The 22,260-nt window shown below is 42.6% G+C and overlaps 2 protein-coding genes across 3 annotated transcripts in view; one reads left to right on the top strand and one right to left on the bottom strand.

Moving 5' to 3' along the window:
* The window catches only part of FAR2 (fatty acyl-CoA reductase 2), a 185,825-nt gene that overhangs the window by 150,416 nt on the left and 13,149 nt on the right, over positions 1 to 22,260 (bottom strand). The window lies entirely within an intron of this gene.
* On the top strand, positions 8,839 to 12,040 carry LOC144332651 (uncharacterized). Its single transcript, XM_077953091.1, has one exon. The coding sequence runs from the start codon at positions 10,925 to 10,927 to the stop codon at positions 12,038 to 12,040; it is 1,116 nt and encodes a 371-aa protein (XP_077809217.1). The 5' UTR covers positions 8,839 to 10,924.

The following is a 22,260-nucleotide window of genomic DNA, read 5'->3' as shown; positions in this document are numbered from 1 at the left end:
GGATATGGGGAGCTTCAGAAATGATATTCTTCCTATTCAAGTGAGGACAAAAGGCGTCACTCTTCCAATCCTGGAGATCCGTTTCTCCCTCCCTCCTTCCTTTCCCTCCCTGAAGTATAGCCCTCCACTTCATTTTTGGGGCATAACATCTTTATAGGACAGTGGAAACGTCCCAATACTAACAGGAGAATGCTTAGGACTCTAACAGGTTTTCGAGAATGAGTCAGTAAGGACCACTAAATCTGGTCTTCCTCAATTCTCCTTGTGGTCTAGGAGGGAAACTAGTGTTTCTGCTGCTGCATCAGTGAGCACAACTATTCTGATCAGCAGGGTCCAGGGACTGTTGAGGGTTCTTGGACAAGAGGGGTTTCTGCTGCTGTGTCAGTGAGTGCAACTATTCCAAGCAGTAGGGTCCAGGGATCATTGTGGATTCTTGGGCAAGAGGGGAAAAACAAACCAAAACCACGGGCAGTTGTTTCTTTCAGATTGAAAACACGTAGGCATCAACAGGCTCACCCCTGAAATGCATCCTAAGCCTTGGGACCATTTTGACCCACAAACTCTGAAAAAGAAGCACCAATCAGTACTTTGTAAAAATATACCAATCAGTGCTCTCTGTTTAGCTAAAGGATTGTAAATGCACCAATCAGCACTCTGTGTCTAGCTAAAGAATTGTAAATGCACCAATCAGCACTCTGTAAAAACGCACCAATCAGTGTTCTGTGTCTAGCTAAAGGATTGTAAATGCACCCATTAGCACTCCGTAAAAATGCTCCAATCAGCGCTCTATGTCTAGCTAAATAATTGTAAACACACCAATCAGCACTCTATAAAAAGGACCAATCAGTGCTCTGTAAAATGGACCAAACAGCAGGATGTGGGAGGGGACAAATAAGGGAGTAAAAGCTGACCGCCCCAGCCAGCAGCAGCAACTCGCTCGGGTCCCCTTCCATGCTGTGGAAGCTTTGTTCTTTCACTCTCACAAGAAATCTTGCCGCTGCTTGCTCTTTGGGACTGCACCACCTTTAAGAGTTGTAACACTACCTGCGAAGGTCTGCTGCTTCATTCTTGAAGTCAGCGAGACCAAGAACCCACCGGAAGGAACCAACTCTGGACACAATAGTAGTGTTAGTACCCAAGGATGACTTCTATGGGAGAGATACTTGGTCTGGGAATCTTTCCTTTCTTCAAATCACATACATTTTCCTAAGATTACATGTATTGTTCAATGAGCTATCTATCTATAATCTGTCTATCTATCTATCTATCTATCTATCTATCTATCTATCTATCTATCCTCTATCTGTAAAATCATCTTTAACTTCCATTTATACTAAAAAAATACAAACGCTTGAAAATCTCCAGATTGCCTTTTATTTTATTTTGTGTTTTAAGATGGGATATTCCTGAATATTATTAAATGCCAATAGGTAGAATCAAGTATTGGGGGAAATGTTGAAATTAAAGCACAGAAAAAATAGTTAGGGTGTGAATTGCCTGAAAGGCAGAAGGGTATCCAACTTAGAGCCCAGATGGGCGGATTTACCCTAGATTGGAAGAGGAACAGCTCCTCTGTACAGCAGTAGGGAAAGAGGAGCTGATGGGTGTCACTGAACTTAGGTATGTCATTCTGGTGACAGGCAGGTTCTTTCTACTCTCTTACATTTTCTCTGTGAAGTGAGTCATGTGGTGATAGTAGGGTAGAGAGACACTGAAAGTTTCCAGAAGCAGTGAAAATACAAGCTGACCAGAGAAGCTATTGTTGTCATTGCTGTTGTTTTGATAATTTTATAAGTTAAAAATTTGAGCTAGGATTCTATTTCCATAGAACATGTTCTCCTAAAAAAAATTGGTTAGTTTTTCATGAAACTCACAGAAATCTTAATTCTTAATGAAGTAGTAATATAATATTAATGATACTGTTTTAGCTTTAATGACTGAAAGGAGGTGTTTAATAAGTGCTTTTATTTAAAAAATTCAACCTTTAGTGTGTGATTTTATGGGTGAACTTCAGGAAAACTAATCTAAAAATTTATCTCTCTTTCTCAATTGTTACAAGATGTATTTGAAAAATTCTAAGCATGATAACAAGATAAACACTGGTTACTGAGTCAAGTAGAAAAACATGCAATTCTGTATTTTGTAGATAAGTACATGGGAATTAATGAATATTTAAGGGTAATAAAACTAGATACAACAGATTTTGATTATGCAAAAATATATGTGCTTGGAAAAGATTAAAAAAAGAAGCTGTCTTCCTCCTCCTACACCAAAAATGTAAGAAGATATATCACAAACTGATATTCTTTCTGTACACAGAAGGATTATGAGAAGAAAATGAGAAAACCAAATGATTTCTCAGGAAATCTGGAGGTTTTCAGACTTTTATATTTTGTGAGTGTGAATGGAAGTCAAAGGTGATTTTACAGATAGAGGATAGATAGATATAGATAGATAGATAGATAGATAGATAGATAGATAGATAGATAGATAGATAGATAGACAGACAGACAGATAGATAACTTACTGAATTATACGTGTGATCTTAGGAAAATACATACCATTTGAAAAGAGAAAAGATTCCCCAGATCAAGTATCTCTCCCATAAAAGTCATCCTTGGGGCCTAAAAATACTATCAGAAGACAATGAAATTTCTGGTTAAAATGTAAATATGTGTCAGGAAGGGATCATATCTTTCTAACTAGTTTAACAGGTTGGTTTAGTTGAGCCACGAGTGAATAGATAAATTAAGTGAACTCCCTAAACATGAAGGATGTGGATGGAGGGTTTTATTGGGAGAGGGCAGTTTGGGACCCTGAGCATCATAAGGGAACTGGAAACTCAGGTTGGAAGAAGCAAAGAGCTCAGAGGCATTTTGTGCACCCTTGAGTATCTTTATGATACTGGGCTTCTCAAGATAATCATTGAGTCATTACTGCTCTGCAGAAACAGGGCATAATGAGAAGTGATATCTTGCTTGTTTTGTTTTTTGATCAAGCAAAGCAACATCTTTTGCTTCATATAAGCATTCTTTTATTATTTTACCCAACGTGAATTTGCTTTTAGATTAGCTCCACCCATCACACCTTCTGCTGGTAAGAGTGAGTGAGCCCTTGAAGGAAGTTTTTGTTGAATTTGGCTCTTCTGGGGATGGTCGATTTTAGCTTTTCTTGACTGATTTTGTGAACTCTTGAATTGTCTCAAGGTTGCTCTTAAAGAAAATGTACCATTGCAAATATGAGATAAACACCCAAGTCTCTAATATCCATACTCCACAGCCCAGCTACTTTGAAAGGCAAGGGTTTTTTTTTTTTTTGGTTGTTGTTGTTGTTGTTTGTTTTCCATCAGCCACTTTTCTCCTCTTGGAATTAGTCATAGCAGAGTTTTGAATTTTATAGAGAAAATGGCCCATATTATTCCCATCAACCGTGGTCCCTTCTATAATACCTGACTAGTAGAATCACAGCTTACAACTGATTACCTGATTCAGACACTGGATACTAAAGTAGAGGAGACAGGTGGGGCCAGGCAGAGTTTGATTCTCTCCATGCCTCAGTTTTTCCACTCATCATAGGAAAAATATTCCTGAAATTAGATCATACAAAATGGAATGGCCATGGACTGCCTGACAAGGTCTGAGTAGGTAGGTGTCGCTCTGATGTTGTGGAAAGTGAACAAAGGAGTTTTAGTATGATAGGTCTGGGTGTGAATCCCAGCTTTGAAAAGAATTTTCACCCCTGCATTTCAGTTCTGTATTCTGTTGAATGGGACTCATGCCTGGCTTGTTGCTTTGTTGTGAGGCTTTATGGGGATGTATGTAAAGAACCTGGCATAGAATAAGTACACAACAGGTAGCTATGAATGGAAATAAAATATCTGAACTACCTAGCCCAATGTTCCAGGCACAGAAGAAGCCTGCTACATGTAAGTGTCCTTGCTCTTTCCTCCTCCCATGATGTATCTCAGCAACTTTCTGAATATTGACATCAGGATTCAGACACAAAGAAATTAAGAGATTGTTATGGGCTGAATTTTGTCCCCCCCAAATTAATATGTTGAAGTTCTAACCTTGATAAGCTCAGAATGTGACCATATTTGGAGATAAACACCTTATAGAGGTAATTCAGTTAAAAATGAGGTCTTTAGAGTGGGCCCTAAACTGACCTGATTAGTGTCCTTATAAGTAGAGGAAACTTGCACACAAACACATACAGAGAGAAAATGTTCTGAAGATACAGGAAAAAGGTGTCCATCTACCAGCCAAAGAGAGAGAGAGGCCTGGACCAGCTCCTTCTCAATGGCCCTGGGAGGGAACCAACCCTGCCAGCATCTTGATCTCAGATATCTAGGCTCCAGAACTGTGAAAAAATGCATGTCTGCTGTTTCAGTCATCCAGTCAGTGATATCTTGCTATAGTAGTCCTAGCAAATTCATCTGGTGAAATTGAGACAAAACATTCAATAAACAAATAAATTAAGCCACATATTGTCAGCAAAGGAAGATATTTTTTCTATAAGTTCTCTACCATAGCTTCTCTAATTTTCATATCCTATACTACAAGAAGCAATATCAAAGAACATGGGTCTTACCATATTAGAAAAACAAGGCTGACCTCCTCTCCTGGGCCCCTTTTTCAAAAAAAAATTGAGAAAAGATCTTGCTCTTTCACCCAGGTGGAGTGCAGTGGCACTATTGTGGCTCACTGCAGCCTCGACCTCCCGGGCTCAAGCAATACTTCCACTTCAGCCTCCCAGGTAGCTGGGACTACAGATAGGCACGATCATGCCTGAACTAATTTTTGTATTTTCTTGTAGACATGGGGCTTAGCCATGTTACCCAGGCTAGTGTCCAACTCCTGGGCTCAAGCGATCTGCCCACCTCAGCCTCCCAAAGTGCTGGAATTACAGGCATGAGCCACCACGCCCTCCCTTTTCTTAAAAAAATTATTTATGGGCATATGCTTTTAAAAAAATTATCACTTTAATGTAAGTTTTAAGAACATAAAATAGTGGTAGTACTGGGAATCAATTTTACTCCAATTTCTTTGCTATAATTTTTTTTACTGTTATAATGGTTACAACTAAGCTGCATCCATTTAGACAACTATTTCTGAGGACCATTAATTTTACAGTGACCACCAGATGAAAATCTTTAGTTTATTCTTCATGTAGCAGACCATGAGTGTGTGTCTCATAGAAGATGCCAAGAATTGCGTTTGAAATTTTAGAGGCACAGCATAGACTATCCACCATCATGTCATTGAGCTTCTTCACATTAGCAGGACAGATAATGGAAATTTTCGTTACTTCTTTCTGTGTGATTCTTGCCCATAATGGCCATTTTTCTGGACAGAATATACAGTGGCTGAGGGTTTTTATTTGTTGTTGTTGTTGTTGTTTGCTTATACTACAATTGCTATTTAATTATAAAGTTAATAATTACATGCAATCTCAGGAAAATCTTGGAACACATCTATGAAATGGGGATAATAATACCATCTAGAGCCCAGAACAAACTCTAGGATTTTGTCCTGTTCTGAGATCTATGAATGTGTGAATTCGACTATAGTTCAGGTATTATGTCAGAGTAATGTAATTTCAATGCTTTTTTTCAACCCACTACCCATTTTTATCATTTGCAAATACCTTATTACTTCTTCATCTGCTGGAGAAAACCCTAGGATAGCCCTTGTTAGTCAGCCACAGGAAAACTGGTTATACCCCAATTTTTAGTTGAAATCTCTGCCACTGGCAGAGTTCTCAGTGACATTATTCTTCTATCCACATTTTTGTTTCACAGAAGTATTTGTATAATAATATGTTCTAGTAAAAACACAAGTAGAAGCAGAAAAGAGCACCTCTTAAAACTCTCCAATCAAACCTGAAGCCAGCTCTATATTTTTTGCCCTGTACATTATTTGAAAACTACAGATCCCCCCTGCCATCGCTATCCTGGATCCATTGCAGCTGGAATAGACTGGAAGAAGACTGAGGAGGTTCGGGTAAAGTGTCTGAAAGTCTGGGGGTTTGTTTGAAGGCACTCAAATATCATCTCTATAAGATTTGGCTCCATTTCCTGTTGCATCATTCATAAACTTCCTCAGGCTCTTAACCAAGGTTATTTATTTAAATTGAATGCACTTCAGAAAGTTCCTTGGCTCAAGAAAATATTGACTCTTGCTTCATTTTGTGATATAAGCACTCAGAGTTGTTGGTCAGTCTTGTTTAACCCAGTTGATGAAGGACAGGAGGTCAGCATGGCTAAATGAAATTCATTGGTAGTTTGTTAAAGAATACTGATTTAACCTATAATTTCTGCTTTCTCCACAACCAAGCCATCACTTCTTCTTTGAAAAAGTATTCAGTTAATCTATCTCAAGTTTCCTTTTTTACCATTTTCTCCATTACATTGACGTGTGTCCACATTGCCCATATGAACACAGAGTAGCTAAGACAGAATCAAAATGGTCAGGGGCACAGTCTAAATGCTTACACACTGAATTCAAGATCTTAGGCAAGTGTAACACATTCACATTTTCTTTATATTATATTCATAGCATAATTTCCTCCGCCTGTGTTATAAGCCAGTGTAATTTTGACTTTTTGTTCAAATATCATGACAGGTGTTAATATAAGCATGACAGTTTTAGCTATCATTCTTATTTCCTTTCTTCTATATGGTCTTTCAACTAGTTAATACAAACTTATATTTCTCAAATAAAAATGAGTTTTCTTTTTCTGAAAGAGCTGTCTCTTCTCCCAGTTGAAAAAAAAATGCAAACTAAATAAAGATGTTCAAAACGTTGTCTTTGAGACTGACAGATGACCTGTCTGCTTTCACTGTTCTCATTCAAACTCAGCCGGAATTCTGATGAGCAGACATCACAGGGCCTCATGGCAGGACAGTGGCCCTGATGACGGCAAAGCACACCACAGGCAGTAAATTGACTCAGAAAAGCAAATGCACAATTTTTGCAATTACTGAAAAACAAATATCTTAAATCCATTAGAAATTAAATCTTTTGTTTAAATAAAGTTGCTAAGCATTTCCCCAAAACTTTCGTATGAGGAATCTGGGGAGGGTAAAATTAAACTATGATCATGATGGTCTTAAAACACTTCCTGCTATGTTTAATGCTTTTGAAAATTTAATTACTATGTATATGTCTTATAATACTACAGACATGCAAATTTTAAATTTCCAACCTTCAAGGTTTCATAAACTGAGATCACCTAGCTTTTACTTTTGATATTAAATTTTGGTATTTTGCTTTATTTTTCAATTTTTACTCTAGAATTTTATCAGATTGAGAGGTGAAGCCAGCTGGACTTCTGGGTCGAGTGGGGACTTGGAGAACTTTTCTGTCTAGCTAAAGGATTGTAAAAGCACCAATCAGTGCTCTCTGTCTAGCTAAAGTATTGTAAATGCACCAATCAGCACTCTGTAAAAATGCACCAATCAGTGCTCTGTGTCTAGCTATAGGATTGTAAACGCACCAATCAGCACTCTGTAAAATCACACAAATCAACGCTCTGGGTCTAGCTAAAGGATTGTAAATGCACCAATCAGCACTCTGTAAAAACGCACCAAATCAGCACTCTGGGTCTAGCTAAAGGATTGTAAACACATCAATCAGGCTTCTGTAAAATGGACCAATCAGCACTCTATAAAATGGACCAATCAGTGCTCTGTAAAATGGACCAATCAGCAAGACATGGGAGGGGACAAATAAGGGAATAAAAGCTGGTCACCCCAGCCAGCAGCGGCAACCTGCTCGAGTCCCTTTCCACGTTGCAGAAACTTTATTGTTTTGCTCTTCATAATAAATCTTGCTGCTGCTCACTCTTTGGGTCTGCACCACCTTTAAGAGCTGTAACACTGGCTGTGAAGGTCTGTGGCTTCATTCTTGAAGTCATCAAGACTATGAACCCACCAGAATGAAGAAACTCTGGACACATTTGAAGGAAAAAACTCCAGACACACCATCTTTAAGAGCTGTAACACTCACTGTGAAGGTCTGCGGCTTCATTCTTGAAGTCAGTGAGACCAAGAACTCACCGGAACGAACCAATTCTGGACACATTTTGGCAACCCAGATGGGACAATCACCTATCACCAAGTGGTGAGTATCATCGGACCCCTTTTGCTTGCTATCCTGTCCGATTTTTCCTTAGAATTTGGGGGGCTAAATACTGGGCACCTGTTGGCCAGTTAAAAGTGACTAGCATGGCTGCTGGACTAAAGACACGGGTGTCAGGCTTTCTGGGAAAGGGCTCTCTAAGAACCCCCAACTCTTTGGAGTTGGGAGCATTGGTTTGCCTGGAACAAGCTTCCACTTCCTCTGTACTTCTGGGCTGAGCTGAGGGTCGACAGAGAGGAAAGCCATTCAGCTCCAAGGTCCCAACAACAAGTTGGTTGACCCCGAGGCCATAAGCAGAACTCTCAAAGTCATGTCACCTAGCGAGACTCACCCATCTATCCTATCTATCCTGACCCTTGCCTCCTGGGTCCTAACGTCTGTCAGACAAACTTCTCCTCGCCTCTCTTCTCTGAGGCTAGTCCCGCTTCTAAAAACCACTCCCGGCTGGGTGCGGTGGCTCATGCCTGTAATCCCAGCACTTTGGGAGGCCAAGGTGGGCAGATCATGAGGTCAGGAGATCAAGCCCATCCTGGCGAACATGGTGAAACCCTGTCTCTACTAAAAATACAAAAAATTAGATGGGCATGGTGGTGGGCGCCTGTAGTCCAAGCTACTTGGGAGGCTGAGGCGGGAGAATGGCGTGAACTCAGGAGGCGGAGCTTGCAGTGAACCAAGATTGTGCCACTGCACTCCAGCCTGGGTGACATAGCAATACTTCATCTAAAAGAGTAAAAACCACTCCCTGTCTCTGGTGCTTTTCTAGTGTCTCCTATAAGAATATAGGATAAACTCCAGGACTCTATTCTCTTCTTTAGGCACCCGGGCTCATCAATGAGAAAATGAGAAAGACATATTTTTTGCCTAAAGCCCCATTGCGGTGGTGGGGGCGGGGGGTGGACAATCTTATCTGGAATTTTAGGATCCCCCCTCAGACTAGCAGGCCTAATGAAAGCTATTCCTGAAGCTAGGATATAGGGAGCTTCAGAAATGATATCCTTCCTATTCAGGTGAGGACAAAAAGCGTCACTCTTCCAACTCTGGGGATCCCTTCCCTTCCTCAGGTTATGGCCTTCCACTTCATTTTTGGGGCATAACATCTTTAGAGACAGGGGTAAAGTCCCAATACTAACAAGAGAAGGCTTAGGACTCTAACAGGTTTTTGAGAATGTGTCAATAAGGGTCACTAAATCTGACCTTCCTCACTCTTGTTTGTGGTCTAGGAGGACAGGCAAGGGTTCGGGTTTTTGAGAATGTGTCAGTAAGGGCCACTAAATCCAGCCTTCCTCGGTCCTCCTTGTTGTCTAGGAGGAAAACTAGTGTTTCTGCTGCTGTGTTCGTGAGCACAACTATTCTGATCAGCAGCATCCAGGGACCGTTGTGGGTTCTTAGGTGTGGGGAAACAAACCAAAACTGCAGGCAGTTTTGTCTTTTGGATGGGAAACACTCAGGCATCAACAGGTTTACCCTTGAAATGCATCCTAAGTCATTGGGACGAATTTGACCTGCAAACCCTGAAAAAGAGGCAGCTCATTTTTTTCTGTACTATGGCCTGGCCCCAATATTCTCTCTCTGATGGGGAAAAATGGCCATGTGAGGGAAGTATAAATTACAACACTATCCTGCAGCTTAACCTTTTCTGTAAGAGAGAAGGCAAATGGAGTGAAATATCTTATGTCCAAGCTTTCTTTTCATTGAAGGAGAATACACAACTATATAAATCTTGCAATTTACATCCCACAAGAGGACCTCTCTGCTTACCCCCATATCCTAGCCTCCTTATAGCTCCCCTTCCTATTAATAATAAGCCTCCTCTAATCTCTCCCACCTGGAAGGAAACAAGCAAACAAATCTCCAAAGGATCACAAAAACCCCCTGGCTATGGGTTATGTCCCCTTCAAGCTGTAGGGGGAGGGGAATTTGGCCCAACCCCGGTACATGTCCCCTTCTCCCTCTCTGATTTAAAGAAGATCAAAGCAGACCTATGGAAGTTTTCAGGTGATTCTGATAGTTACATAGATGTCCTACAGGGTCTAGGGCACACCTTTGACCTCACTTGGAGAGATGTCATGCTATTGTTAGATCAAACCCTGGCCTTTAATGAAAAGAATGCAGTTTTAGCTGCAGCCTGAGAGTTTTGAGATACCTCGTATCTCAGTCAAGTAAACGATAGAATGACAGCCAAAGAAAGGGACAAATTCCCTACCAGTCAGCAAGCCGTCCCCAGTATGGATCCCCACTGGGACCTCGACTCAGATCATGGGGACTGGAGTCACAAACATCTGTTGACCTGTGTTCTAAAAGGACTAAGAATTAGGAAAAAGCCCATGAATTATTCAATGATGCCCCACATAACTCAGGGAAAGGAAGAAAATCCTTCTGCCTTCCTTTAGCGGCTATGGGAGGCCTTAAGAAAATATACTCCACTGTCACCTTACTCACTCAAGGGTCAACTGATCCTAAAAGATAAGTTTATTACCCAATCAGCCATGGATATCAGGAAAAAGCTCCAAAAGTGAGCACTGGGTCCTGAACAAAATCTGGAGGCATTATTAAACCTGGCAACCTCGTTATTCTATAACAGCGACGAGGGGAACAGGTTAAAAAGGGAAAGCGAGATCGTAGAAAGGCCATAGCCTTCATCATGGCCCTCAGACAAACAAACCTCGGTGGTTCAGAGAGGACAGAAAATGGAGCAGGCCAATCACCTGGTAGGGCTTGTTATCAGTGTGGTTTGCAAGGACACTTTATTATTTTTTAAACTTTTAATTAAAAAGTAAACTTTAATGTCGAAAATGCAAACTTGGGGGAGACAGAAAAGATCACACATAAGGCTGTCACTTCACACTTGGAAGGTTGTACAGCAGCCGGGCAGAGGCGCTCCTCACTTCCCAGATGGGGTGGCCGCCAGGCGGAGGGGCTCCTCACTTCCCAGATGGGGTGGCGGCCGGGCGGAGGGGCTCCTCACTTCCCAGATGGGGTGGCCGCCGGGCGGAGGGGCTCCTCACTTCCCAGATGGGGTGGCGGCCGGGCGGAGGGGCTCCTCACTTCCCAGATGGGGTGGCGGCCGGGCGGAGGGGCTCCTCACTTCCCAGGGCGTGGCCGCCGGGCGGAGGGGCTCCTCACTTCCCAGATGGGGTGGCCGCCGGGCGGAGGGGCTCCTCACTTCCCAGATGGGGTGGCGGCCGGGCGGAGGGGCTCCTCTCTTCCCAGATGGGGTGGCGGCCGGGCGGAGGCGCTCCTCACTTCCCAGATGGGGTGGCGGCCGGGCGGAGGCGCTCCTCACTTCCCAGATGGGGTGGCGGCCGGGCGGAGGGGCTCCTCACTTCCCAGATGGGGTGGCGGCCGGGCGGAGGGGCTCCTCACTTCCCAGGGCGTGGCCGCCAGGCGGAGGCGCTCCTCACTTCCCAGATGGGGTGGCCACCAGGCGGAGGCGCTCCTCACTTCCCAGGGCGTGGCCGCCAGGCGGAGGGGCTCCTCACTTCCCAGATGGGGTGGCCGCCAGGCGGAGGGGCTCCTCACTTCCCAGGGCGTGGCCGCCAGGCGGAGGGGCTCCTCACTTCCCAGATGGGGTGGCCGCCAGGCGGAGGGGCTCCTCACTTCCCAGATGGGGTGGCCGCCAGGCGGAGGGGCTCCTCACTTCCCAGATGGGGTGGCGGCCGGGCGGAGGGGCTCCTCACTTCCCAGGGCGTGGCCGCCAGGCGGAGGCGCTCCTCACTTCCCAGATGGGGTGGCCACCAGGCGGAGGCGCTCCTCACTTCCCAGGGCGTGGCCGCCAGGCGGAGGGGCTCCTCACTTCCCAGATGGGGTGGTGGCCGGGCAGAGGTGCTCCTCACTTCCCAGACAGTGGGAAGCTGTGCAGAAGCACTCCTCACTTCCTGGACGGCGGACAGCTGGGCTGAGGAGCTCCTCACATTCCAGACAGGGTGGCAGTTGGGCAGAGGCCCTCATCACTTCCCAGATGGTTAGCAGCCAGGCAGAGGTGCTCCTCACTTCCCAGATGGTAGGGAGCCGGGCAGAGGTGCTCCTCACTTCCCAGATGGTAGGGAGCCGGGCAGAGGTGCTCCTCACTTCCCAGACGGTCGGGTGGCCAGGCAGTGGTGCTCTTCACTTGCAGACGGGAAGGCAGCTGGGTAGAGGTGCTCCTCACTTCCCAGTCAGGGTGGTGGCCAGACAGAGGCACTCCTCACATCCCAGACGGAGTGGTAGCCAGACAGAGGCACTCCTCACATCCCAACGGAGTGGTGGCCAGACAGAGGCACTCCTCACATCCCAACGGAGTGGTAGCCAGACAGAGGCACTCCTCACATCCCAACGGAGTGGTGGCCAGACAGAGGCACTCCTCACATCCCAACGGAGTGGTAGCCAGACAGAGGCACTCCTCACATCCCAACGGAGTGGCAGCCAGACAGAGGCACTCCTCACTTGCCAGATGGTGGGCAGCTGGACAGAGACTCTCCTCACTTCCCAGATAGGGCAGAAACCAGGCAGAGGCGCTCCTCACTTCCCAGAGAGTGGGCAACTGGGCAGAGGCGCCCCTCACTTCCCAGACAGTGGGGCAGCCAGGCAGAGGCGCCCCTCACTTCCCAGACAGTGGGGCAGCCAGGCAGAGGCGCCCCTCACTTCCCAGACAGTGGGGCAGCCAGGCAGAGGCGCTCCTCACATCCTAGATGGGACAGCAGCCGGGCAGAGGCGTTCCTCATGCAAGGACACTTTAAAAAAGATTGTCCTATGAGAAACAAGCTGCCCCCTCGCCCATGTCCACTATGCCAAGGCAATCACTGGAAGGCACACCGCCCCAGAGGACAAAGGTTCTCTGGCCCAGAAGCCCCAGCCAGGTGATCCAACAACAGGACTGAGGGTGCCTGGGGCAAGCACCAGCTCATGTCATCACCCTCACTGAGCCCCAGGTACGTATAACCATTGAGGTTCAGGAAATTGACTTCCTCCTGGACACTGGCACAGCTTTCTCACTGTTAATCTCCTGTCCCAGACAGCTGTCCTCAAGGTCCGTTACCATTAGAGGAACCCTGGGACAGCCTGTAACCAGATATTTCTCCCCCTTCCTCAGTTGTAATTGGGAGACTTTGCTACAGATAGTAAGCATGCTTATCTAATCCTACATGCCCATACTGCAATATGGAAAGAAAGGGAGTACCTAACCTCTGGGGGAGCCCCCATTAAATATCACAAGGAAATCATGGAGTTATTGCACGCAGTGCAAAAACCCAAGGAGGTGGCAGTCTTACACTGTCGAAACCATCAAAAAGAGGAAGGAGAGGGGAGAACAGCAGCATAAGCGGCTAGCAGAGGCAGGGAAAGACCAGCAGAAAGGAAAGAGAGAAAGAGACAGAAAGTCAGAGAGAGAGAGAAGAAGAGACAGAGACAAAGAGGAAGTAAGAGAGAAAGAAAGAGACAGGAAGTCCAAGTGAGAAGGAAAGAGAGAGGAAGAGACAAGGAGTCAAAGAGAGAGAAAGTCAGAGACAGAGAGAGAGAGAGGAAGAGACAGAGACAAAGTGGAAGTCAGAGAAAGAGAGAGACAGAAAGTCAAAGAGAGAAAGGAAGAGACAACAAAGAGGGAGTCAGAGAGAGACAAAGAAGAAGTTAAAGAGAAAGAGAGATGGAAGTAGTAAAGATAAAACAGTGTATCCTATTCCTTTAAAAGCCAGGGTAAATTTAAAATCTATAATTGATAATTGAAGGTCTTCTCCATGACCCTATAACACTCCAATACCACCTTGTTGTCAGTGTAAACAAGGGCAGAGCCCAAAAGCACTGAGGCCACTGACAACCGGTAGCCTTCCTATCAAAAATCCTTAACCCAACAGGTTTCCTAACAGGGCATCTAACTCTTAATTAATTACCATACAAAGGTCTGACCAGACCAAGGAGGAACTCCCTTCAGGACAGGAGATGTTTCCTCCCAGGGGATTAAGGAAAAAGATACAAAGGGTAGTCAGCAAATGATAAGGAAATTCTTGTAGAAGTAGAGTTAGGAAAATTGCCTAATAATTGGTCTGCTCAATGTGTGAGCTGTTTGCACTCAGTCAAACCTTAAAGCACTTACAGAATCAGGAAGGAGCCATCTATACCAATTCTAAGTTAATATGGGCTGAATGAGGTCTTATTAATAGCAAAGAATAATTGAAATCCCAAACTTACAAGGTTTTTAACAAAAGTAAAGCTTGCTAAAAAAAGTTAACAGTATGACTAGTATTATCCTAACTTCTAATCTTATGGAAATCATGCCCTATCTGTGTCCCTCAAAGCTCAAGTCCGTCAGCGCAGAGCCATACAACTAATACACCTACTTACAGGGTTAGGAATGGCCACTGCTACAGAAACCAGAATAGCAGGTATATCTACTTCATTGTCCTACTACCACACACTCTCAAAGGATTTCTCAGGCAGTTTGCAAGGAATAACGAAATCTATCCTTACTCTACAATTCCAAATAGACTCTTTGGTAGCAGTGACTCTCCAAAACCACCAAGGCCTAGACCTCCTCACTGTTGAGAAAGGAGGACTCTGCACCTTCTTAGGGGAAGAGTGTTGTTTTTACACTAACCAGTCAGGGATAGTACGAGATGCTGCCCAGCATTTACAGGAAAAGGCTTCTGAAATCAGACAGTGCCTTTCAAACTCTTACACCAACCTCTGGAGTTGGTCAACATGCCTTCTCCCCTTTCTAGGTCCCATGACAGCCATCTTGCTATTACTCGCCTTCGGGCCCTGTATTTTTAACCTCCTTGTCAAATTTGTTTCCTCTAGGATCAAGGCCATCAAGCTACAGATGGTCTTACAAATGAAATCCCAAATGAGCTCAACTAAAAACTTCTACCAAGGACCCCTGAACCGACCCACTGGCCCTTTCACTGGCCTAAAGAGTTCATCTCTGGAGGACACTACAACTGCAGGGCCCCTTCTTTGCCCCTGCCCAGCAGGAAGTAGCTAGAATAGTCATCACCCAATTCCCAACAGCAGTTGGGGTGTCCTGTTTAGAGAGGGGATTGAGAGGTGAAGCCAGCTGGACTTCCTGGGTGGAGTGGGGACTTGGAGAACTTTTCTGTCTAGCTAGAGGATTGTAAATGTACCAATCAGCACTCTGTAAAACCACACCAATCAGCACTGTCTAAAGAATTGTAAATGCACCAATCAGCACACTCTAAAAATGCACCAATCAGCACTCTGTGTCTAGCTAAAGGATTGTAAATGCACTAATCAGCACTGTGTAAAAATGCACCAATCAGCACTCGGTGTCTAGATGAAATATTGTAAACACATCAATCAGCACTCTGTAAAATGGACCAATCAGCACTCTGTAAAATGGACCAATTAACACTCTGTAAAAGGGACCAATCAGCAGGACATGGGAGGGGAAAAATAAGGGAATAAAAGCTGGCCACCCCAGCCAGCAGCTGCAACCTGCTCAGGTACCCTTCCGCGCTGTGAAAGCCTTGTTCTTTTGCTCTTCACAATAAATCTTGCTGCTGCTCAGTCTTTGGGTCCACACCACCTTTAAGAGCTGTAACACTCATGGCGAAGGTCCACAGCTTCCTTCTTGAAGTCAGCGAGACCACGAACCCACCAAAAGGGAGAAACTCTGGACACATCTGAAGGAATAAACTCCGGACACACCATCTTTAAGAGCTGTAACACTCACCACAAAGGTCCGCAACTTCATTCTTGAAGTCAGCAAGACCAAGGAACCCACTGGAAGGAACCAATTCTGGACACAAGATGAATTCTAGATTATGATTATTGGTAGTTTGAATTACTTTTTGTTCATTTCTTTCTGAGCCTGTTCTTCAGAAATGAGCTTTTGAAACATCTGAACATGCACCAAATCAGGATGCCTCGCAGGGCCTAGTCTGTCAGTAAGCACACTGCTCTCTGTCCCCGGAAATGAGCTGACCAGAAATGTCATCAGGGTAATTTGACACTTGCTAACAATATAAGGTCCCCCACATACCCTCACAGTATCATAAATCTTAGCAATTTCTGTCAGCAGAGGCAAGGGTTCATCTAATTGCAGGCTTCCCTTTTATGGAGCAAGAACCAAAGTTCAGCAACTCCCAGCTGTCCTCTGGTTTCAAGCAGGATAAACTAACTGTGCAGGAAAGACTTTCCTGGCATCTGTGTTTACTCTTGACTGACACATTATCAAGATCCCACCCTCTGCTACTTTCTGGAATTCTGTGTAAAGAAACTATTTGCATTTCATCTATGAGGGTATGCATATTTATTTTCACTACACTGTTTATTTGGCATGCACCATCTCTCCAAGAACGTCACATTAGTAACTGGTAATGAGGAATTTTTTCCCACAATTCCCATCACTATCCTTAAAGTTCTTGTTTCTTACACGAGGTGTAACAGTTAGTGCTTTGATACTCTCTCTAGTCGTTGGTCAAAGCTGCAAGTTACAGACATATATTCATCTAAAGTAAACTTCCTTATTGAATAAGGCAAAATGTCAACATAGAAGTGACTAAATAAAGCACCATATTGTCAGGATAATTCGTGAACTGTTGTTCAATTGTAGTAGTTACATGACAACTCCATGGATGCATTACTTAATCAGAAGAGCTAATGTAAAGTACTTCTGGGTGACATTCAATCACAAAAGGAAAAGTGATATAGGATAAAGATGTAACAGTTGAAGAATAGAAGAATGTAAAAATAAGGGTGTGTGTGGGATGCTCATTTATTTGTTAGTGAAATGAAATGTTTGAGCATTTACGTGCTCTGAGAGACAGAAAAGGAGAAAACGAAAATAAGTGGAAGTAAGCCTCTGGAGAAGTTCAGAGGGAATAAAATTTGAAGAAAAAAATAGGTCAGACTTGAACAGGGAAATGTCATGTCATCCTCTAAAAAGAAGGAAAAGAGATAGGTTGGAGCAGAACCGGAGACAGATGTTTGGCTATTTTTCTTTTCTCTGTGGACTGTGAGGCAAGATCATATATTGTTATTTAAAAAGTTGCAAGTAAAGGAAAAAGCTCCTGGAAAGGGGTAAATATTTATAACAACTCCTTCAGATAAAATAGCAAACACACCAGAAACCAGCAAAGAAGCTGAAAGCAACAGAGTATCCAATGGGGACAGCCATGGATTTGTACCATCTCCATTTCATACAAATACTTACCTGGTTTTTCTCCAGCAACACCTGACTGCTGGTGGTTGGAGCAGGGAAAAACGATTATTGGCAAGATCCAAATTGGGAGTGACAAATGAAAAGGGTAGAAATAGAAGCAGTTGGCAAGTGTACTCTTAAAGTAATTGACCTAGGCTACACAGAGAAGGAAGTAAGATCCGGAGGAAGCTCATGGACTATGAGAAAGTGCGCATGTGTATGTGTATTGGGGCAGGGATGGTGGGGAGTCTAAAGAATAAAAGTCTTGCTGAACTGGAACCATAGCTATAGGGGGAGAAAGAAACTAAGAGAGCTGGAGGTAAAGAAGGTCACTGTCCAAGAGTGAACTGTCAGATTTAGAGATTTCAGATATAGCTGTCTGGAGCAATGTCAAAGCCCAAGGACTTGCCTTGGAAGTAGGTTTCTAAAAATTGGGTGTTTTAGTGCTTAAAATGAAAACTGATGAAAGTGTGAGGTCAAGGCATCAGAGTGCTGAATGTTCACCCACATGGACTTTGAAGTTAAGAATACTCTCAGAAGTAGGAGAGGAGAGGACATATGTGAGCCACATATTTGATAAATATCAGGGAATAATCTGGAGGTGACAAGTAACAGCAATAAGGACTGACAGAAGCTACGGAAATTGCCAAAGAAGAGAGGCTTTCCTTTTAGTTAGAAAGCAGAGATCAGCATTATCAACATGGAAAGATAAGACAACACTTCGTCCACCTCACAAGGTTAATCAGGAACTTACATAAAATAATGGATATAATAAGTCCTCCAAGGAGTGTTAAATGTAATTTAAATGAAAATTACTATTATCATGTGTAAAATTATGTATATAGATATTAAAGTCTGTACACACACACACAAAAGATCTTATCAGTCTTAGATACTGTCAATACCATTTACTATTAATACATCAGCAACTCTTATAATTTACATCTTAGACTTTATATTAACAATTCTCAAAGCATTTCATGCACACATTTCAGTACCTTCTCACAAAAACCTTGGGAGGTAAATAGTGTAGATGTTGTTATTCACAGATGAGGAAACTGAGGATCAGAGACAAGTAGTGATTTGGCTAAGGCCATTGTTAGTGACAGAGCAAAGACTGAAATTTTGATGAAAGAAATTTACGTCTTCTACATGCTATAGGACAGGAGAAAGCTTTTTACCAGGTGTTCATTTGCTTCCTGTTTTTCCTATACAACAACATCTAGGACATTTGTACACCTGATAACTCTGTTCTACAATTTTTTTCTTAATTATCATGTATTAGAATATTATAACTCTGTGAACTTAAATGTATTGAATTTGCAAGGAAACTCTAACCTCAACAGCTAATTTCCTCTTCAAGGCTTCAAATGTTTACCTATTTGGTACAACTTTTTCCAAACTGTCCTTGATAATAAAGACACTCTGTTCTTAAAAAATTTGATCATCGAAAAAGAAGGTAGAATCATTTTTCATTGATTTTCAGGCAAATATGTTGCTACTTTTAGTATAAACCTGTCTACTACATTCAAACAAAATGGGAATATTTCAATACCCCAAGCATTCTTTAGGTTAGCTCTCAAAGGAGATTTTCGAGTTGGAACTCTCCCCTAACTGAAATTATGCTTTCAATAATAACTATATTTTTATGTTGATTGCTTGCTTAATGATTATATTTTAAACTTTGTGGGCCTAATTTTCCTCATCTGTGATCCCTGGGATTGATGCAACAGAGTTTTTGTCAAGTGTCTTGCACTTGTGAAACATTCAGTAATTAGTAAGGGTGATTTTAATCAGCCATAATTTGTTATTCTGAATTTCATCCTTAGAGTATTTCCTTCCTTTGTGTAAAATGTATCACTAGGGTGACACCAACAAGAGGAAATAAACCATTGCAAACTTGAATGGGTGCAAACTTGAAACCAGAGCCTAACGTAGGAGAGGTTTACAAACTAATTACTTAAAACGTGACGCAGCTAGGGAATAATCTCCTTAAGCAAGATACAAATATCTGAAAACAAAGAGAAAATATTCAGTAATTTTACCTACATTAATAGTAAGAACTTTTGTGCTTCAAAAAAACAAAAACAAAAACAAAAAACAAACAAAAAAAAGGAAGTGAACAGACAATTCACAAACTGGAACATACATTATAAACCAACAGTATGAGTCATCGTTAATCTGTATATGACATCAGGCAACAGCAAGTAAACAGTTCTGTAAGGAACTCTACTCATACTGCTTTTACTGCTAGGGTGTCCAGATTGCTACTGTGTCCCTATGATTTAAAAGACACAGGAAAGACACATTTTTAGTTTTGTTTTGTTTTTCCTGCTTCTTTAATGTATCTCTGCATCTTGGTTCATGCACAATTGGAGACTCATCACATAGACAGACTAAGACTTATCAAAGTCATGAAACTAGAACAGGGTTCCTCAGTAGCCTCTGTGTCTGTCCTACTCCTCAGTTCATGGCTCAGAGCTGGAGCCCCCTTCACTCTCCCCTCCGTTCTTCTCTCTTCTTAGCCTTAGATATGCCCTTCTCCTTTTCCCCCCTTTGCAGGGCCAGACAGGGTGTCCAGAATACCAAGGGCCTTCAGATGTTGGATGACCAGTATGTCACCAATATCACACTGAGGGAGATGGAAACTAGGCCTGCTGGTACCAAGAGTTGGGCTGAGGAGGGAGTGAGAGTGGAGGACAAAAGAACAGGGAGAGGAAGCTAGCTCATCCAAGAACTTTGATGCTAAATTTCCTTTTGGAGCAGAAGCCAATGCCTGTCTAGATGGAGGCATGAGAAATGAGCAAAATGGCAGCAGCCACGTTGGCAAAAGTAAACCCAGCTGTATTCCTAGGGACTAACTGCCTCATCAAGGCCTCGTGCCTGCCTACGTGAAAAATGGAAAAGAGACCTAAATAGGCATACTATGCAATTCCTGATTGTTCTTCTTAAATGAAGCTTGGTGCATTCGATTTTGAAAAAACTAAATGGCCTTAATAATAAGGGAAACACTTCCATAGTACTGTATTATGTGTTGAGCTCTGGCCTAAGCAGGTAACACACATGAACTCACTTACTTCTCAGTACAGCCCCTTAGAGCATATCTATTATTAGGTCGAACCATATGAAATTCCCAACACTCAACCATTTTGACTTACAAAGGGCAATTGTGCATGGTTCAATCTGCATTTCACCTGCATTTTACAGATGAAGAAAGCCAGATGCAGAACATTTAAGTAACTTGCTAGTAAGTGACAAACCCTAATCTAGGCAATAGGGCTCCTGTTTCTGTGGTCGTGACTAACTATGGAAATATCTGCCTCTCTACCACACTGAATTAAAATGATGGAAATAGTTTCTTCCAACCTAAAAATTCTATCCACAAATCTGTGCTATATGATTCCCAGTCTCCATATACCTATCTCTTCTTGACTTGCCTGTTTCTTTTGAAATGATGTCACTGCTCATTCAGTTACTCAGCTGGAAATCTCAGAATGGATTTTGATTTCTTTCTTTATTTCTCTACCACCAGAATTCAAATCATATTTATTAAGTCTATCTCAGCAGGAGCTGCAGAATCATAGGACATGAGAGTGGAAAGGAACTTTAGAGATAATCTAGCCATTTATCTGATGTAGATATAGAGCACAATCAGGACAACAGTCTGAACTCCTGGGTTCTGGTCCATGCTCTTCTCTGTCGACTACAGTTGTCACATTGGACAAATGCTGTAGATAATACCTCTTTGCTTCTCCAGAACTTTGGGACCAATTGTAATGCTGTAACTCTCACATATGACAATACCTTGACTCACTAAACACATACTCAGTGCCAGTCACTCTTCTAACGGAAGAATGAATTAGCAGAACAATTCTATGGTGATAACTATTATAAACCCCATTTAACAAATAGAAAACTAAGGCACAGAGAAATAAAGTGATTTGCCCAAGGTCACACATCTTGTAGACTAGCTCTAGAGGCTATGTCCTCCATTTATCCCTCATCCTGTCCTACCCTTCAGTGGGCAAACCTCAGACTTTGAGAAGGGGTTCCCAGGCCTCAGCTGAATGTCTTATCTGCCAAACTCTCAGAGCCTTTATCCATTGTCACATTTATGTAAGTGACTACTTGGTTGTCTGTTTTCTCCACTGGATTGCAAATGCCTTGGGGGCAATGACTGTGTTTTAGTCTTCTTAATATTCACAGAATTTCATACAATACTTGGTAGAATAATCATTGAATAAATTCTTGTTGAATGAATGCATGAAAGAATGAATGGCCACCTAGCTAATCTTTCTGCCTTCAACCTCTCCTTATTCCACGTCTTCCATTTTGATGAGAGTTGGGGGAACTAGTGAGACATTAAATGTGTAAGTGTAATGAAGACAAGTGGGCCCTTCATTTGCCTTCCTTAATAATAAAAGATAAGCCTTTTGATTATTTCTCCTCAAATGTTTGGTCAAGACCTTTTCACACTACTACATTTTTCACCAATAACCCTTACATCGAGGATCCAAATTAATTTTAAATTTAATACTTTGATTTTTTAGAGTGATCTATTTCCAAGAGGATGCATTTATTTGTTTTATTTTACTTAATCTATTAGACCAGAAATTAGGTTCCTGCAAGCAGATTAAATGAGCATTTGACCTTAACACTGAACATCCTAGGCTATTCATAGTCAAAATGGGCTGCAGAAGTCATTATAGTGAGATATGTTTTAAATGACTTTATCCTTAAATGTGTTCGTTCTGAGGTATCCAGACTGCTACTATGTCCCTGTGATTTAAAATGATACGCAGAATTCTAAAGACTAATTTTGAGGCAATGGAATATCCACATGGAAAAATATGTATTTTATTTCTCACATCATACAAAAAGTTAATTTCAGATGGATAGTATATCTTTTAGTGTAAAAGGCAAAACAACACATTTTTTAGAAAAGAACATCTTGATTCATGAGTAGGCAAAAAATACTATGAAAAACAA

This window comes from Macaca mulatta, chromosome 11 (genome assembly GCF_049350105.2).
Source record: "Macaca mulatta isolate MMU2019108-1 chromosome 11, T2T-MMU8v2.0, whole genome shotgun sequence".
NCBI classification, from domain to species: Eukaryota; Metazoa; Chordata; class Mammalia; order Primates; family Cercopithecidae; genus Macaca; species Macaca mulatta.
Note: the sequence above shows the minus strand (reverse complement) of the source record. Positions and strands in the feature narration are given on the sequence as shown.

Coding starts and splice junctions, on each gene's coding strand:
- LOC144332651 (XM_077953091.1), top strand. CDS start 10,925: ATGTCGAAAATGCAAACTTGGGGGAGACAGAAAAGATCACACATAAGG.